We start from the raw sequence: 19,660 nt of genomic DNA on the forward strand, positions 1-19,660 counted from the left end.
GGGTTGCAACGGATTTATTATGGAATTCTTTAGTTAATTGTTTAATACTTTAGTGTGTGATGATTGCATGATATCTAGTATTGGTTGTGCGTATTCGTCTTATGTACGTCGCGAACATATAAGATAGGGTGTTAAACTCTTGTGAAGCGACGGTGGATCTTGAGATTTAGAACTTGCCATGCTAGCATAGGTTCATGTACGTTGAGCATGATTAGTGGGTAACTCTAACAGTTTTATTTGCCCTATGTAATCAAAAGGAATAACTTGAGCTTAAATCATTGTGTTGTCAATTTCTGTAGACATATAGGAACTCAACATAATTGATGACTATTCAACTTCTATCTTAATTGTGGATGCTTGGTAGAATGGTATTAGTACAATGAAAGTTGGCTTTTATCAGTTTCGTGTTATTCGATTAATATCATCACTGTCACATGCTAAAGATAATAACAATGGCTATAGAAGGAAGTAATAATGAAGTTGTGATCTCATGAGTGTTTTATTATTGATAAATTGAAGTGTTAGTTAAGTGGTTAATTAAGTAGTTAATTATAGTTAATATTTAATCAACAATTTTAAGTGTTATTATCTTAACATTGAGAAGTAATCATACATTGGTGAGTGAGTTTAATTAGACAATAATTTAGTCTGAGTCTCTGAGGGAACGAACTAGAAAGTATTCTATATTACTTGCGAACGCGTATACTTGCGTGAATATTAGCGTGTGTTTTCGCCCTAACAGCTACCCCTGTTCACAAGGGTTAGTATGTTTTATAATTTCTCATTGGCTAAGCCACGAACTTTAATACCCTAGTATTGGGTGGATTCTCTTGTTTACTTAATTTGCATTATCTCGGGCCTTTGTGCCAAGACTTGTCGTTACCTGGATGAGGGTGCGGGCACCTCCAAATGCCTCGCAAGTTGTAAGTTTTAATGACTTGATCCACTTCTTGGTTGCTTTTCTAATTACGTGATATGTCGTCATTCCTTAAGTGCTCCCATGCATACTCTAGGGTATTCCCTAGTAGGCTAACATCAACTTGTGATATATGCCTTTAGGTCAGTCTTAAAATAACCAGCCTATTAGAATTTTACACATACCCTAGCTATATTATCATGGGCTAATAACCCGTATTTATTCCCGTATATCCCCTAGGTATATTGCCTTAGGAATATATATTCCACTTATCATAGCGAGCCTAAGCCGCATCTTATGCCCGTAGACTATAATTAGGATTTGGTTATCACCATATGATATCACTCCGAATTTTTATTAAGTTATAATTTCTTGTAGTATATTTTTTGAGGGTAATTTCCTTACCTTTCCGTAGGTAAATTCCTTACCTTTCTGTGGGTAAATTCCTTACCTTTCCATGAGTAAATTCCTTACCCTTCCTGTGGATAATTCTCCACAAATAAGCTCAACTTTTGGGGGTAATATTGTGCAATCGTTTTTTCATCTTGCGTACCCCCCGAGCCTTAAACATGTATATGACCCGTCTCATTAGATTTCACATAACATGTATTATTACAATATTCCCATGTCCATCCTTAGTGTATTCCACACTTATCCATTTTTCGGGTGACCAATATATCTATATTTGTTTTATAGAATTACAAGGTACCCATATATCCCTTGGGCTTTCCCACTAGCCCTTGGGTTTCCTGATTAACGGGTCCTGAAGTTATTCCACTTCATGTTAGAGACAGGTTTTGAAGTATCCTTACTTCATTTTGAGTCTTACGCATTCCTGGCTTTCCCAAGCCATATGCAGCCCTTAGCTATTATCCGAGATTCATATAGCCCTAGTGTCCCCAAGTTTTCCGAATCCAGTCTGACATAATCCATTTTAAATTCATTTTTATCCATTAATAATATTTCATTTTCAATAAAACATCGAATTTTTAATTTTCCTTACAGCCATCCAATTCCAAGGCTAGTCAAAATAGGTGTATATGCCTATACACTTTTATTCTAAGTTATTAATTTTGCTTAAAATTATCCTATTTCAAGGCCAGACAAGATAAACGTATGTGACCATGTATATGTATGCTACTACCCCCGAGTCCTTTAGCATCAATAATTTTTATGGTGAAGAACTAAAGCAGGAATTATCATATCAAGAAACATTCACATTCCTTGGAGCAATTATATTCTAAGTAATCATGTTATATTTATTTTAAACATATGGGCTTAACTGCGATAATTATGCAAAAACAAAAACAATAGTAGGTATGCCAGAAGTAGATAAAGTAAAAACAAGTCATGATTTATTAAGGCAAATTGCCAGAACGTGTTTCCCCCGAAGGTGTACATGCACTACCTCCTGGCTGTCTACCGAAACAGGTTAATAAGCTAAATGAATTATCCCTAAAATATAATAGCCCTAACTAATAGGATATCTTTATTTATCCTATAGCCTGAAAGAGGCCTATGAGAGAATTACTTTGATTGGTTTACTGATAGTACTTTTTCAAGAGTTCAGCGTTCCACGCCTGCGGAAGCAACTTCCCGTCCAAATTTTCCAGATGATATGTGCCTTCCCACCAGATAGTTTTTATCTTATACGGGCCTTCCCAATTTGCCCCAAAGGCTCCATGCCCTGGAACCCTCATGTTGGGCAATGCCTTCCTTAGAACGAGGTCCCCAACCTGCAACGGTCAGGCTCTAACCTTCTTGTCGAAGTACCTACGGGTCTTTTGCTGGTAGGCAGCTAGCTTCAGCTAGGAGGTTGCCCGTACCTCTTTCACAAGGTCCAAATATAGCCGATGATTAACCTCATTATCCATGGGGTTATAATTATCACACCTGAATGACCCAGAGCCTATCTCCACTGGGACCATAGCCTCACATCCGTAAGCCAAAGTGAATGAGGACTCTCCAGTGGTCGTCCTGGGCGTAGTATTATAAGACCATAACACCATGGGCAGTTCTTCAGGCCAATACCCCTTCTTCTCCTCCAGCTTGGCCTTGAGGTTATGCTTGATTATCTTATTCACCACTTCAGTTTGCCCATTGCTTTGAGGGTGGTAGACTGCAGAGAAACCCTTCTGGATCTTTAAGTCGTCACAAAGCTTTCGCATTTCCTTACTGTCGAATTGCTTCCCATTATCCGAGATTAACTTATAAGGGACCCCGAATCTGCACACAATGGCCCGAAAAATGAATTCCTTCAACTTGGTTGCGGTAATGGTAGCCAATGGCTCAGCCTCTGCCCACTTGGTAAAATAATCAACGGCTACTATAACGTATTTTACCCCACCTTTTCCTTTAGGTAATTCCCCAATCAGGTTTATTCCCCAGACAGCAAAGGGCCAAGGACTAGTTAGGGGCTTCAAAGGTACAACAGGGTTACTATTTAGGTTAGAAAACCTTTGGCATCGATCACACGCGCGGGCGAACTCATGGGCGTCTTTCTGTAGAGTTGGCCAGTAATATCCCTGTCTCAATATCTTATGGGAAAGAGAAGTTCCTCCGGCATGGTTCCCGCAAATACCCCCATGTACCACCCACATAATGTAGTCACATTCATCTCCAGCTACACACCTTAAAAGAGGCCTGTTAAAACCCCTTTTGTACAGATTTTCATTGTAGATTTCATACCTCGTTGCCTTGTACTTAACCCTCCTAGCCTCATCTTTGTTCACAGGGAGTGTTCCTTTTGTGATATAGTCCAAAATGGGAGTGACCCGCGACTCTTCGCTTTGGACTTCTACCCCCATGACCTCAGTCTGAAAGATACTAGGCTGATTTTCGATCTCCGGGGGTATTACTCCCAATAGTGTAGCCTCCCTTTGAGATCCTAGTTTAGCCAAGGCATCTGCATCGGCATTTTGTGCGCGGGGAATTTGTTCTAGGTTAACTTCCTTGAATTTACCCATCAGCTCTTGTGCATGCCTTATGTATAGGTCGGTACGGGGGCCTCTAGACTGAAAGCCTCCTTTAATATGTCCAACCACTAGCATCGAATCACTAAACACATTTAGATTCTCAACTTTCATCTCGAGGGCCAGCTTCAATCCTGCTATTATTGCCTCGTATTCAACATCGTTATCGGTTGCCTTGAAGCCAAAGTGAATAGAACTTTAGAGTTTATGCCCTTCAGGGCTAACCAGCACTATACCCGAGCCTGCTCCATTCCCATTCACAGCCCCATCAACATACAAAGTCCACCAAGGTGAGCAGTTTTCCATGGGGATTTCCATAGGTGTTTATTCAGTGACGCATTCATTCCCACTTACTTTACAAGAAGAGGGGAATTCCAGGAAGAAATCGGCCAAAGCTTGCCCCTTAATAGCAGTCTTGGGCTTATACTCCACATCAAATTTCCCCAGCTCGACAGCCCATTTCATCATCATTCCCGAAGCTTCAGGTTTGTGCATAACCTGCCTTAGGGGAAATGAAGTTCTGACTTTCAGAGCCGAAGCCCTTTCTCCACTCATATCCCTTCTTTTCTGCCTTACAGCCCTCTTATCGGGGTTAATATTAAGATGGTGACACATGACTTTAGGATCCACCCCTATCATGTCAGAATGACTCCATGCAAAGACATCCAGGTTCTTCTTCAAGAACGATGTCAGGGCTATTTGTAATTCGGCACTTAGCTATTTTCCAATTTTGAGTTCCTTTGTCGGATCAAAATCATCTACCATAACTGAGACGATGTCTCCAGCTGCACCTGCCTTTTCACTCGATTCCGGCATTCGAGGATCAAGGTCTATTTTCACCCCAGGTTGAGTCTCTTTAGTTTCCTCTTTCTTGGGTAAAAAATTATTGGCATCAAGATTTTCAAAATCACTGTCATTGACCTCTTCAACTACCCCCTCCACCAGGGGTTCTATGACTTCTGCGATTTTCCCAATTTTCGGGGCCTCCAATAAGAGTACTTCTTTGCGGGTACCTACCCCCTGAAAAGAGGCAACATCCGTGTATGGCTCCTCACCGGGATGTTGCACAATCATAATTGCATTACAAGATTCTCTTTTTGACTTTACTTTCCACTCTTGAGGGGTATTTTCATTTTTCTCATTAGCCGGCTCCAAGTATCGGTAGCACTCTTCACTTGAACCCCCATCAAACAGATGCCTACTTGCTCGCATAGCCATATGCAGAGCTCTGCTGTAACACTCCCTAGAGTCTGCATGGTATCCCTTTACCCATCCAATTCCATTAGGGGAAGGGAATTTTATAGAAAAGTGATGAATAGACGTAATAATTCTCATTTCCCTTAGCAGGGGTCTGCCAATAATCCCATTATAGGAGATATCTTCATTTACCACCACGAACTCGGTGATTCACGTGGTTGTCCGAGGCTCTTCCCCCAAGGTAACAGGCAATTTAATTCGCCCCACCACCAGGACAGGGGGACCGATAAATCCGTACATGTCATTATAGCAGGGTAATAATTCACTGTCTACTAGCCCCATTTTTTGGTAGGTGTTATAGGCCAAGATGTTGATGGAAATTCCATTATCCACCAACATTCTGTATATATTAGCTCCTCCAATTAAAGCATTTACGACTAAGGCATCGTTATGGGGGTGATGCACGTGTCGGGCGTCTGCCTCTCTGAAGGTTACGTCGGCTGATTCCCCCTTAAAGTACTTGGGAGGCCTCTCTGACAGATTACATACATTAGTGAAGATTGGCCCCCTTGCCTCGTGAGCATAATTCTTCATGGAATTTCGGCTTGAGCCCCCAATATAAGGACCCTCGATGATAGTATGGATGCTTTTGGCCCTTACGGGTCTCTCGAGATTTCCTTTTTCCCCTTCCTTTCCCGCCTTATCATCTTTATACCGTTTAGCTTCTTCAGCTACAAATTCCATCATAAACCCTTTTTTGATCAGATCCTCTATGTGGTCCTTCACGTGACGATATTCCACCGTCTCATGTCCATTAGCATCATGGAAAGCACAATATCGAGCCATATCCTTCCTTCCAGGCGGCCCATTTCGGGCTGGTTTACGAAAAATGCCACTTTTATCCCCAACTTCAAGGATATGCCCTATTGGGGCAGTTAAGGGGGTATACTCCGTATACCTAGCAACCTCTCTTTTGGCAGGATATTTATAACTTACGCTCCTTTGAGAGCCAGCGGTATTCACCGTAATTGGGGCTTTCTTATCATCCTTTTCTGACTTCTCCGTCTGGTTTCCACTATACGGGGTCGTCCCGTATGAGGTTCTATGAGCATACCCCCTTCCTTTGGGGCTATAGGATCTATTCCTTTTATTTTTACCCCAATTTCTCGAGCCTCCTGAGTTATTGTCCCTTTTAAGTTTAGCCAGAGATTCCTCCACCACCTTGTGGGGCTCTGCCTTGGCATAGAAGGCTACTAGAGTCCTTGGCTCTCGCCGCTGAAGTTCTTTCCAGAAATCCGTTCCTGGCTTAACCCCGGCTATCAGAAAATTCTTATAAGTCTCTTCTGAGGCTTTCCTTACTTTGGGTACTTCATCGTTAAAACGCTTCAGGTACTCATTCAAAGTCTCATTATCCTTTTGCTTGATATTTGCCAGCGTATTGGCAGGTGGGGCGTATGCTACCGATGCCCGGAATTGGGACAGGAACATTTCGTTCATTTGCCTCCAGGACCTAATTGAATTAGCTGGAAGCCTCTTAAACCATTGGTGGGTGTTATCCCTTAGTGTAGCAGCCAGTAGACGGTACTTAGTGAAGTCATTAATTTACTATACCTCCATTTCCATGTTAAAGCGGCTCAAATATTCCATGGGGTCTGTGATTCCACTGAACTTTAAGTCCCCTACCCCCTGAAAGAACGCGGAAGAGGAGAGTCTCTCACTCTTCTGGTAAAGGGGGATGTAACAGTCAAATTAGAGCGTGCATGCTTTTCGTCCTTTAACCTTCTCAGGGCTACCCTCAAGTCCTTCACCTTATATTGCTTGTCTTCTCCATCCGAGAAGAGACTACCCTCAACATCTGAGTTATCAGTGGAATCCCCACTGGAGGGTATCACAGAATTATGATGAGAGCTAGCATTGCGCCCCTCATCTTCCACAACCGGGGTCTTTACTGAACGGGACCTTCGGTCCTGGGTATGAGACCGAGAACCTGATTTCTCCCTCTGAGAAGCCCGAGAGACTGTTTTTTCTCTTTGAGACCCCTTCGAGGCTGATTTCTCTGTTTGTTTTCGCCATTCGGCTCTATCTCACGTCTCAATCAGCTTATAACGCAGGTCCTTGTTACTCAACTTTCCCCCATCCTATCAAACACGCTGATGCTAAGCGTGGGGGAGCCCTCGAACTCGCGATAGTCCTCCTCATCGGTATCCCAATCGGGATTTTCCTGATCAGTTTCAACGTCAGAAAACATTGGTTTCTTCTGATCGTCTTCCAGGTCATCTTCTTCATCATCAAAGTTAAGGCGAACCGGCGAGACTTGAGCCTTTTTAGCTTTTTGGCCACTACCATCATATTTTCGCCTCCACCTTTTCATTCTTAGAGACTTCTTCTCCAAGGAAACAATTTTTTGACTCATCTGTTCAATCTTCCTGAGGAGCTCCGAATTCGTAGCTCCTCCATCTCCTTCTTCACGGTCATTATGACTCTCGCTTGGTGTTCGTTCATTACCGGAACTTCCCGACATCTCTCCTCTCTAGAGATTAATTCAAGCACGATATCCCCTCCTTCTAGCGCCAGAAATGTTGTGAGAGGAATTTGGTACAACACTTTTTGGAGGAAATCACTGAAATAGCGGGAAGCACGCCTCGATTTACGTCTGATCGACGGCCTATTCGTGACAGCTGTATACGCCTAACTCGCCGGAATCCGGTGGCAAGCAAGGTTGCGTTTGGACTGAATTTGCAAGGTTCCCGAGATGTGGTGACTGAATAATTTTTACCCAATCATAGATGTACTCGAGAGATCTCACATAATGCTTCTACTCAATTATTAGTAGAGAAACGTGTATGTGTGTGTAACCCCGCAAATGGCCCACATATCCTATATTTATAGGAATCAAGTCCGCATGTATTTCTAGTTGCTGTAGGACTCCTTATCAGATCTGCCAACCACGTTTTTACCCAAGCTTAGGGCTGTTCTTGATCCTTATCCAGTTAGGTTTAGGCTAGGATAAGAGAGTCCTACCTCTAATACACCGCTAACCTTTACTTATCCATGTAATTATTATATTTATCAACCATATATATGTATATTCCATACATGCATTAAGTTAATCCGTTTATAGGTAGTTGTAAGTTGCTAGGAGTCGTTTCCTTCTTGTTGTCCCCTTGCAGAGTTCGTTTTTTACCACAACACTGCCACTGCAGGCCTCTTACCGTCATCTGCATAGTCTCAGCTAAGCAGCATACCCTGAAGATCATGGTGTCTTGGCATACCGCAGAAACCCTAGGGTATTTGGTATCCTCTAAGTGTGCTTCTAGCCTTCCTTTGCTAATACCCCTTCAGGAAGGCAATCCCCAACTTGCGTATACCCCCACAACAGTAATACACTCGGGTTAAATACCCCCATGCTTTGCCATCCACAAAGCCCATTTCCCTCTATGGGCCATAAATCTGGCCCAGGGCTGATTTTAGGCACAACAAAACGTATAAATCTTTTATTGCATACAAGGTGTTTGATGGAATTACAACACCAGAGTTATGATTATGTTACAAACACAACTGAAATGAGAAATAAGAGACAGAAAGGAGGAAGAGAGATAGACGAGAGAGAGAGATAATATAACAGGAAAACAGATCACAAACTTAGCTACCCCTTTTCTTTCTCATTTGTCTACTAATAACCGTATTTCCCTCCAAAACTTTTAACTAATATTTTGACTTATAACACCTATCGTGACAGAATAATAAGTGTATTTTAGCCCATAAGTGTTTCAATAGAAGTCCAAAGAGAGAAAGAAATTGGAGGCCCAGTTCCAATAGACAATGACAGGCCCAGCTCCAAACCCTTTTTTGTGTTGAAAAATACCATCGATAAATATTGCAATTGCATAATAATTTCTCGTGATTGGGTATAGTGGATTTTAGGCTTAAGATATAGTACAGTAGAATGACTTGATAAAAATATCTAATATCAGAATTTAGAACTTAAAATTTAGATGTAAATACACACTTTGCTGCAAATATCTGTTCCAGTTTGTTGCAAAGAGCCAAATGTAGATGCTGCCATGAATCACCAACATCTCTTTTAACGTGCCATACACAGTTTGCCTAATTTTTATTTTCTGCTCATTGAATAATGTAATTTTATCATCATTTTTTTCTTGCATGCTTTTAAAGATCCATTGTGTTTTATTTCGAGGTTCTTTGATATTAATTATATCGGTGAACTTTGCCTTGAACTGGTCTTGGAGTTTACAAAAAAATGAGTGGACCGACTAACTGGAGATTGTGTAGCTTACAAGACTCTACTACTTTAGATTCTTGAACAAACATTGTGTGTCTTGGAGTGACTACAAACTAAGCAGGTTCTTGTTTTTTTTTGTATTAATACAACCCATGTTGCTCTTGGCTCTATAAAGGTGCCGAAGTTGTATGTTCCTTACTTTGGTCATGCTTAGAATGTTAGATTCCTTACCATCCCTATTCAGCTTCCTTTTTGTTCTCTGTCAGAGGCCCTAGTTTATTGCAGCAGTCATAAATTGTGAAATTTACCCCCTCATCTCATCTATCAACCTAAATCAGGACTTTCTTTTCCTGTCCAAGCAAGTAAGTTTTGGATATGGACATTGTTGCCTGTGGTAATTTGGGGTTTGAGAATTGGAATGAAGGTTTTATGGATTGCTCGTCTACGTCTACGGATGCATTCACTGATCTATCAACAAAGAAGATTGTTGGAGATACATTAGGCTTAGAGTTAACCTGCAAGCCTTTTGATGGTGAGCAGCTTCTCGAACAGAATATCATAAGTGGGGATTTTGCTTTCGATGAAGAAATTTTTTCAAGTGGAATTGGACAACCTATTAGAGGTCAGTTAGATAATGCTCATGTAGAACAAGTAACATTTATGATCTCCCATCAGAAAGGTTATTCTGGTTTCCCTGCTCGTATTTTAGAAGAAAGTGGCGGTAATGAGTGCTCAGTTTTACGTGTGAAAAGCACCAATGCTCCTTCAGCAAATGGACCCAATTAGCTGAATCAAAGGTTAGCTATCTAGACTATCCAACTTCTATTTTATTTTTTTTTAATTTGGTTTTGTTTTATATCATCCGATTCTTTAAGTTGATCATTTATCTAACATGATTGTAATACGAATATATAAGGATCAAAGGAACATATTCAAAGGAGAAGGAAGTGATGGTAAGCAGATTACAGGGAAGAGCCCAATATCAAATACCTGCTGTAAACTTGAATGCACTTTTGTAAAAGAAAGCTCCAACACTATGAAAAATCTGAAAGAAGATAACATTCACGTGAAAACAAAATGCAATAAGTCAATCAATAATCACAGTCGAGCAGAAAGAGTATGTTCCTTATATGTGTTGTGATTCTGTTAAATGCAAATTTCGCTGTTTGTACTGCCTAAAGTAGGTTTTATGTTTTACTGAACATGTAGATCAGAAGGGAAAAGATTAGCGAAAGAATGAAATTTCTTCAGGATATTGTTCCAGGATGTAGCAAGGTAACGTAAAGCATTGTTACCACAGGTTAGCTAATGCATTATGTAATGCTTAATCCAACCTTAGTGAGAGCACTAACAGGAACCTACAATAGGCAAGCATGTGGAACAATGACAATCCAAGTAGCTAGGAAGCAGCTGTACAATATTCATGGTCCAGTTGCTGAAAATTTGGAATTAAAGGGTAACAATATTTACCATAACATCATCTTCTGAATTCCCTACAACGCGTATCAGTTTTTTAGTCATTCATCACTTTCATCGATCCTACAGTTAAACTTTCTTGTTATAAAGAAAATGCAATATACATTTCTTGAAATCTTGATATTAGTTAGTACTTTCTTTACTTTAAATTTTCAGCAAAATAAGGTGATTATGCGCTCAGTCTGCAGCTCACTATGACGAGAGAGCGCATGCAAGAAATGACTAGTTCAATGACAAAGTGAATCGTTATAGTCCGATCAGATTCTTAGTACTATGCTCAAGAGAGCTCTGTCTTTTGTTTTGTACAATTTTCCAGATGCAAATGTTCATTTAGTTGATGGTATTTTAGAAAATTTGTTTCTAAAACAAAGAGCGTATGTTTCTATGTTCATGTTCTCAATATTTCTATAATTATTACTACTTTTCTGTTGAGAGAAAACCTTAACCAAACACAGAAAGTTGAGCAAATGTTTAGAAGGCAAACATCTTATGTCCTGACAGCGTTGCCAAAATTGGACAATTAGCAATGTTTTTATAGGCTACATGCGCTTGCGTATCACCATGATGAACCCACTCCCCGGATAGGAATGAAATTTTAGTTACATTTTTATCGCACAATCTTATTTTTATTCCTGTAATTGGTTTATAAACAATTAACTCTGATCGTGTAAAGTGTAAACGAACTCATTATTATATTTTATCATTTGACGATTTATCTTAAATTATAAGATCACATTGATAAATTAAATATTTTTTTGAATTCTGATAATTAGGTATTCGGATAAATTTGACTAGGCGCGCACCCAATAATCATGAATCGATTACATTCATCTGGTTTAAGTTCTCTCAAACAAGAAGACACAAAATTTTGTTAAATTAATATAATTGAGTTGCTAAGTGTGAGGAGATAAATAAAGCGATTAAGGCTCTTTTTAAAATTTGTTGTGCTCCGAGAAAAAGTGTTTTTAGGAAAATTAGTTGATTATTTGTTTTTTTTAATTTAAGTATATTTTGAGATATAATATATAAAAATAATGTTTTTGAGAAGATTTGATGGTGAAACTGATAGTTATTTTTTGCAAAAACTGAAACAGCTTTTTCCAAAAGTATGGGGATATGTTTTTGCTAACAACAATTTTTAGACTAAAAGCATTTTTTCATACAACAGTTTTTAAAATTTACCAAACACATTTTTGACAGTTTTTTAGCAAAAAACTGATGTAGCTATCAAACGGGGCCTAAATGTTCGTGTTGAATTCCGGCTTTCTTAACTTTGTGAGAACACTTTTATACTATACTTAAGCCAACATGATTTCGTTTGGTTGATTGGTCTAACACCTTTCTAAAAATATGCTAACAACTTTCAAAATAAATTTTAAGCAAATATAATTTTATTAAAAAAATGAAATGATATATTTAATATAACTACAAATTATAAACAATATTTAGAAAAACAATACTAATGGTATTATAAGCGAAATATAGTTTCGTTTAGTCGGTTCGTGAAAATCTTCTTGAAAAGTATGCTAACAGTTTTCAAAATATAATTAATAAATCAAGAAACAAATAGGAAAATAATATTTTTTTTAAAAAAATACCAAATCATTCAAGACTCCACTTTCGTACCGACTATGCACCCGCACAACGAAGCGAAATAGGAAGACATTTTAAGACTTTAACTATCAAAATTTTGTATCCAGATATTTATATTATTATTTATAAATATACTAATAAGATAATGATTCAAATTTTTTTTATTATAATTTTAAATAATATAAAAATATTAATGAATCAGGTTGTAAAGCTAGTACTCAATTATAAGCCTAATTAAAACATACAATTGAGTTGCTTAAACAGCTTCCTTATATAAGCCCTTAAGTCCAAAGGAATTTGGCACAAATTTATGCTCGAACTATATCTTAGTACTTCCATAAATCACTCAACTGTATCTTAGTGCTTCCATAAATTACTAAAATATCACATTCATGCCTTATCTTTAAAGAACTACTAACGCTCTCTTATATCACTTTTATTAATAAAAAAATTGTTTATCACTCTTTCTTCCCCTTTTTTGTCTCTCTTTCTTCTACCTTTTGCCCATATTTTTTCGATTTTATTATTATAACAATAATAAGGAATGAGTTTAGGGATTATTGTTTTGAAACATAAAACCATGTCTTAACTCGTTAAGAGCATCTCTAAAGCTGTTTATTTGAAATATAATGTCTACGTGACACTCTAATATCCCTAAGATATAAAATTTTGATCACTCCAACGGGAGCTCTTAGGTATATTTTTAATCATGAGAAAAGGGAACACTACATTTATTTCCCATTATCTAAACCAATACATATCGTCATTTCATACTTAAAATATGGTCTAAAACTTAACCTAATGCTATCTTATGTTCTCTTTTATAAATATTTTTATAACAAATATACCTTAAATAATTTTTAAATATTATTTATTTATCAACCAAAATTAAAAATTCTAATATTATATTAACTATGCTCTAGTTAAAAATTATATACATGTAAGTAATGTTTGTTAATTTTATTTTTTCTATTTTTAAATATGTTTTTATATTTATAATTGTACCAATTTTTTATTTTATAATATTTATTGTAAAAATATTTTTATAAATATGAATAAATAAAAATATTGTCATTAAATATTTTTAATTTAAACACATATTTAATTTTCAATTGTATTGAATATAAATAACTTAAATTTAAAATAATATTTTGAATATAACTAATGAATATAGCTAACACAAGTACCAGTACATAACTGGAGCATAAAATTTGAGCTACATAAATGGAGCATAAAATTTGAGCTAATGTTGTTTTAGCTAATAAGTTAGCTAATAACTAGAGTTAATAGTTTATAATATTTATAACAAACATATGTGGGACTTGGAATCTTTTTTGGATTAGTCCGCCTAATTGGGTTGAGGCAAAAAAACAACTTATAACCGGAGCAGAAAAATCGCAGTCCTGGAAGTGGGGCTCCGATTCATGAATAGTGTAACAAACCCCGCGTGTTTCTCTTCTCCCAACCTCCTCCATCTTTCCAAATCCACACTACACACCATCACTCTTCCCACAACCTCGTACTACAAACCCCCATCCTCCAACGTTTCAACCACTAACAGAACACCTCTAAATTACTACTATAAAACCAAACATATTCAACAACATCATTTATCATCTTATGTTGCTTCTGTGTCTCAATTCATTTCTTGTAGTAATAACAACAACATTAACACGATAATGATTGATACTAACTACATTGCCGTTACTTTATTTACCGGCCTTTTGGGCTTTATTTTTCTCTCCTTTTTTGGCCGGCCTCGTCCTCGTGATCCAAGATGTTTTGCCGGTGATTCATACCAGACCCGTAATGACCCGACCCGGGTTGACTACCCGAGAGGTCATGGTATTGGTGCTGACGTCATCATCGTTGGAGCTGGTGTTGCTGGCGCTGCTCTTGCTCATACCCTTGCTAAGGTACCCATGATTTTTTCGATTTCATTGTATTTTTCGAAACAATAGCCTAATAACAGTTACATTATGTGCTAAGTCAATGTGTGTATTGTGTTATATAGAGTTTCAATAACTTTAAATGAGAACTGATGACTTATAATTCAGGTGATTTGTATTATCATGATTATTGGTTTGAACTGTACGTGTACCCAATTCTCGTGGTTGTCAATTTAAATAATTCTCGATTTGATCACAATTCATAAGCCTAATAATATATATGATTTACGTGATCAATTGTCAAATTAAATAATAGAAATAAGCTGAGTTTGTATTCTTTTCCTTAAGATACATAAAATTTAATGATTCTCTTGTAGTCGAAGCTTGATTAAAGAGCCTCGGGACATGTTCTTTGCCCTACTGCAAGATTAACTTAGATTATATGATTGTATCTAAAAAAGGGAAAAAGTTGTTATGGACTTATGGTTTTACGAGTAAAATGATAGTAATAAATATTGTGGTTATTACAGGATGGCAGACGAGTTCATGTTATTGAAAGAGATTTGTCGGAGCCTGATAGAATTGTTGGAGAACTTCTGCAGCCAGGAGGGTACCTAAAATTAATTGAATTAGGCCTTGAAGGTATACATGATATTAGTCCTTTGCATCTCAAAGGCCGTATAGCATGCAATGAGCAGATGTTTGTTATAGATAGATAACTGGTACAAAAGCGTACTTTCCATTGACAATTAAGTGATTTACAACCACGAAAGAGATAAATACGAAAATCATTTAATGCAAATACTAAGAAAATCTGGAAAGTAGCTACCAGGAGCTAACCAGTAATATTTTTGTTCTTCTGCAGCCATAATGTATCTTCTTATATAGAATCTGTTTTAATGCATTTACTAATAAAATCTAAAAAATTAGGTACTAGGAGCTGACAGTAATATTGCTGTTCCTCTGTATCTTTAGTTAATCTTACTATATAGATATCTAAAGCATATTTATTCATATGCAGATTGTTTGGAGGATATTGATGCCCAGAGGGTGGTTGGATATGCTCTTTTCAAGGATGGGAGAAACACTCGGATTTCTTATCCCTTGGAAGATTATCACTCTGATGTGTCTGGAAGAAGCTTTCACAATGGTCGCTTCATTCAGAAAATGAGAGATAAAGCTGCAACACTTCCGAAGTACAAACTCTGTCCTTTTTTCATTCATAAGTTATTTTTTTGTTATGGTTGAACGCACTTACACGTCACGAGTCGAACTCTTAAACTCCCTTAGAGAAGCCAAGACATCAACCACTGCACCAACCCTTTGTTGGTTACATTAGATTATAAACTGAAACAGTACAGAGTAAATGACAATGAGTGTTAAAACCATATTTTTGAATCTAGTTTGTTGCTTCAAAACATACCTCTAAGATAAAGAACAAGATTTTGTGGACATATATTTCTAGGTCTTTTTTCATTCTTCCTGATTTTTACTTTAATGTTCCTGCAAGGTGACGTTACTACTTTATTCTTTAAAACTGCGTCGTTAAAGTGAAGTTTAGTAGTATTTGAGTAGGTGCACCGAAATAATACTATCATTAGTTCTGATTCACATCGTACAGTATTTTGCATCTAGAATTCACTGATAATGTGTCTTTCCTCAGTGTTTATATGGAACAAGGATCTGTATCATCTCTGCTTGAAGAAAGTGGAACTATCAAAGGTGTTCAGTATAAAACTAAAACTGGAGAGGAAACTAAGGCATATGCTCCACTTACAATTGTTTGTGATGGATGCTTCTCAAATTTGCGCCGCTCTCTTTGCAAGCCAAAGGTAAGATTTCGAAAAGGCCTGAACTAGTACAATATTACTAATGATATTCTGATGTATTGATCAAGAAGAAATTATTACAATTTTGAAACTTTTATATAATTCTCTACACCATTTACTATTGATCCCCCTGTGGTACTTTGTTTGGGTGGAAAATTTGTGAACTTTCATCAATTAAGTACCCTTTTCTGTCTCGTATAGCATCTTGATCCCCCTCTATTTTTTAATCACTCTTCAGGTAGACGTGCCTTCCTGCTTTGTTGGTCTTATCTTGGAGAATTGTACTCTTCCACACCCAAACCATGGTCATGTCATTTTAGCAGACCCTTCACCCATTTTATTCTATCCTATCAGCAGCACTAAGATTCGGTGTTTGGTTGATGTACCTGGTCGAAAGCTTCCTCCTCTTGCTAATGGGGAGATGGCTAAATATTTGAAGACGGTGGTTGCTCCCCAGGTATAGTACATGTCACACCAAGTTCCCCAACAAGCATTACCTTAATATTTCAAATCATTGCTGCTAACAATTGTAGCCAGAAACTATTCCTTAAATTACTCATGCTTGTTTATAGATTCCACCTGAGCTGCACGATGCTTTCGTAGCTGCCATTGAAAAAGGAAATATACGAACAATGCCAAATAGAAGCATGCCGGCTGCTCCATATCCTACTCCTGGTGCCCTATTAATGGGTGATGCGTTCAATATGCGTCATCCTTTAACTGGTGGAGGAATGACAGTGGCACTCTCTGACATAGTCCTGTTACGGAATCTTCTGAAGCCTCTCCAGGACATGAATGATGCAGATTCATTATGCAAACATCTCGAATCCTTCTATACATTGCGCAAGGTAAGCAGAAGTTGTGTTCTGTCGTTTAAGATATTTATTAAGTGGCTGATTAAGTGGCCACCTAATCAATATTGGTGTCAACAGTCTAGCTTTAGATGGTGTGTTCTTATTTGGAATTAGTGAAGCTACTCACTGTAAGTCTATTTTGAGTAGTCCTGGTTAAAAGATTTTAAGGGCTAGTTCCTGGTTAAAAGATTTAAAGGGCTAGTTAATAGTGGCAACGAAAATACATGCCAACTGGAATGATACTAAATAAACAGTATAGAAAAATTTGCCCATTTAAGTCTGACACTATAAAGATTTAGAAGTAACTAGTTAGATAGTATTATTTTCTATTCTACAAAAACTATTTTAATTGCATGAAATTAAAATCTAATAAGATTTAGAAGTAACTAGTTAGATAGAATACATTTTTATTTTCCATTCTATAAAAAATATTTTTAATTGCATGAAATTAAAATCTAATAAATTAGTAAATAAAATTAACAGTATCAAGTATTTGGGTGATAATTTAATATTATATATGCACATATTTTAATTACATATATTTAAATATAAAAATTAGTATTACAATACATCTAATTCGAAGTCTTATAGTCCTCCTTGTGATTCGTACAAAATTGTTTATCATAAAGAAAGGATTTCCATTTTCTATCCTTAGCAATAAAAAAAGAGTTACATTTTCTATACTAAATTTCTACATATTGGCTATTAAGGAATTTATTTATTTTTAATTAAAAAAATGAAAAGGAAAGAAAAGAGTAGAGATAATTCAGTTAGTAGATTTTATGGTTACTGGCACTTGATGCAATGCTCTTTTTATGATACTTTACAGTACTTCTAAAATCAAATGCCCATAAAGGGCTTTTATGTACACCAAAAATGTTTAACCTTGGTACTTAAACGGTTACACATTTAAATATCATCCGTTAACGATAATGATTAAACACTATATTGTCACTCAAAATTGTTACACATTTGTTTTTAACTTGGTACTTAAACGGTTAACCTTGCAGCCAGTGGCAGCTACTATAAATACTCTGGCAGGGGCTTTGTACAAGGTGTTTTGCGCTTCTGCTGATCAAGCAAGGAAAGAGATGAGGGAAGCATGTTTTGATTATTTAAGCCTTGGAGGTGTTTGTTCGACAGGACCTGTAGCTTTACTTTCAGGTCTAAAACCTCAACCACTGAGCTTAGTTCTCCATTTCTTTGCTGTGGCTGTATATGGAGTTGGTCGTCTACTGTTACCATTTCCAACACCTCAACGCTTATTGGCCGGAGTCAGATTGATATTAGTAAGTAGTTGCAATCTTTTGAAAGCATGTTAAATAATTTGTTCATGCTGAGGTTCTTCTATCACATGGTTAATCTATTTCCTAGAATAGTTCTGCATCATTATCTTCTGTGCATGCTTGTGTACTCATAGTTGATGGGGTTTTTAGAAGAATTAGCTATATTATCATAGGCGGTTGGGCCACATGTCTATCCATCCTTTATTAATGAGGAATTATCAAGTTCATACTCTCTGTCCAGGCAACTTTATCAGCATAGTACATGTACTGTGTGTAATTTCTTTAGAAGAGGTATATGATTTTGCAGGGAAACCTCAATTTATAGCTCTGGTCATAAAGACTTCTGAAGTAAGAAGAAAATAAGTTCCCCTTTCTACCCATTAAGACGGAGTTGGAAATGAAAACTTTCATAATGCTTCACTCTCATATGTGCTTACCTCTGATGATATATTGTGATGTAAAAAACTTGTGCGACCTGACCTTATTTTGGTTTCTGAAAGTAATTTCTTGTTTTTCCAGTAGTTATTCCTGCTGTAACTGTACATCTGTACTCATGCTTGTTACTGGAGCTTTGTGCTAGTTTTTAAATTATTATTCAGTACAGTTGTAGTCATAGAAGTTCAAGATTATTCTGCTCCAGTGTCGATGATGTTTTTGTTAGTTCTACAAGCAGTATTTTTTATTTGTAAAATTGTGAAGATAATAAGGAATAATAAGGAACAAGCAAATGAAGGTTTCAGTCTAATCCACTTTATGTTATGTGTTCAGAGTGCTTCAGGTATAATCTTTCCCATTATAAAGGCTGAAGGGGTAAGGCAAATGTTTTTTCCTGCAACTCTTCCAGCCTATTATAGAGCTCCTACTGTTGATGGCATATGAAGCTAAGCTACCTACAAGAATGGAGTTGAAGTGCCGAAGAAACTCTTTAAATTGCTGTCATATATCTGTTGTGCAGGAGCAGGCAGGCGTATTCATACAAGATGGCCATAAATGTGATTTCTGAACAAACTTGATGTAAAGTTAGAGAAAGCAAATGTGGGTTAAAATGTACAAAAATACATGAGTTGATAAATATATTGATGCCAATGCCAAAAACAGTCTTGTTAATCAATATATTAATTCTTTAATTTACTGAAATAGAAATTTGCTAGTAGATGTGTGTGCGCATTGAGAACTTGTACAGTGTACATAGGAAAATGAAATACAAATAATCTCTGGCCGGCTCCCAAAACAACTGTTTTGCTCAGAGAAATGTTAGTTCCCAAATCCACAGCAGTACAGCATTGCATTTGTAGCTCCGGTATCAAACTTCTAGTTTCACAAGTTTAGGAGTTGACAAGTTCTCCAAGATTGTGTTGAGGAAAATCCCAATATTAATAAATAAAATATTAACAAAAACTAATAA

General features: G+C 37.0%; 2 protein-coding genes and 1 long non-coding RNA gene across 5 annotated transcripts; 2 read left to right on the top strand and 1 right to left on the bottom strand.

Moving 5' to 3' along the window:
• Positions 1 to 5,295: 5,295 nt before the first annotated feature.
• On the bottom strand, positions 5,296 to 6,573 carry LOC141718968 (uncharacterized). Its single transcript, XM_074521348.1, has one exon. It carries the CDS (start codon positions 6,571 to 6,573, stop codon positions 5,296 to 5,298), a length of 1,278 nt encoding a protein of 425 aa, XP_074377449.1.
• A 2,955-nt stretch (positions 6,574 to 9,528) lies between these two features.
• LOC141716891 (uncharacterized) lies at positions 9,529 to 11,249 on the top strand. Of its 2 annotated transcripts, none has more exons than XR_012573422.1 (3): positions 9,529 to 10,125; positions 10,245 to 10,784; positions 10,961 to 11,249. It is a non-coding gene; the product is annotated as an uncharacterized LOC141716891 (long non-coding RNA). The 2 variants fall into 2 exon arrangements; XR_012573421.1 differs by having other exon boundaries at positions 10,245 to 10,445; positions 10,538 to 11,249.
• Positions 11,250 to 13,733: 2,484 nt separating this feature from the next.
• On the top strand, positions 13,734 to 19,408 carry LOC141719595 (squalene epoxidase 3-like). Of its 2 annotated transcripts, none has more exons than XM_074521972.1 (8): positions 13,734 to 14,313; positions 14,817 to 14,928; positions 15,308 to 15,482; positions 15,950 to 16,118; positions 16,354 to 16,572; positions 16,688 to 16,963; positions 17,980 to 18,258; positions 19,211 to 19,408. In XM_074521972.1, the coding sequence occupies exons 1-8, from the start codon at positions 13,822 to 13,824 to the stop codon at positions 19,256 to 19,258; spliced, it is 1,770 nt and encodes a 589-aa protein (XP_074378073.1). In that variant the 5' UTR covers positions 13,734 to 13,821; the 3' UTR covers positions 19,259 to 19,408. The 2 variants fall into 2 exon arrangements, with proteins under 2 accessions (XP_074378073.1, XP_074378072.1); XM_074521971.1 differs by having other exon boundaries at positions 13,735 to 14,313; positions 19,024 to 19,408.
• Positions 19,409 to 19,660: the final 252 nt, after the last annotated feature.

The sequence above is a fragment of the Apium graveolens genome, chromosome 4 (assembly GCF_009905375.1).
Source record: "Apium graveolens cultivar Ventura chromosome 4, ASM990537v1, whole genome shotgun sequence".
Taxonomy (NCBI): domain Eukaryota; kingdom Viridiplantae; phylum Streptophyta; class Magnoliopsida; order Apiales; family Apiaceae; genus Apium; species Apium graveolens.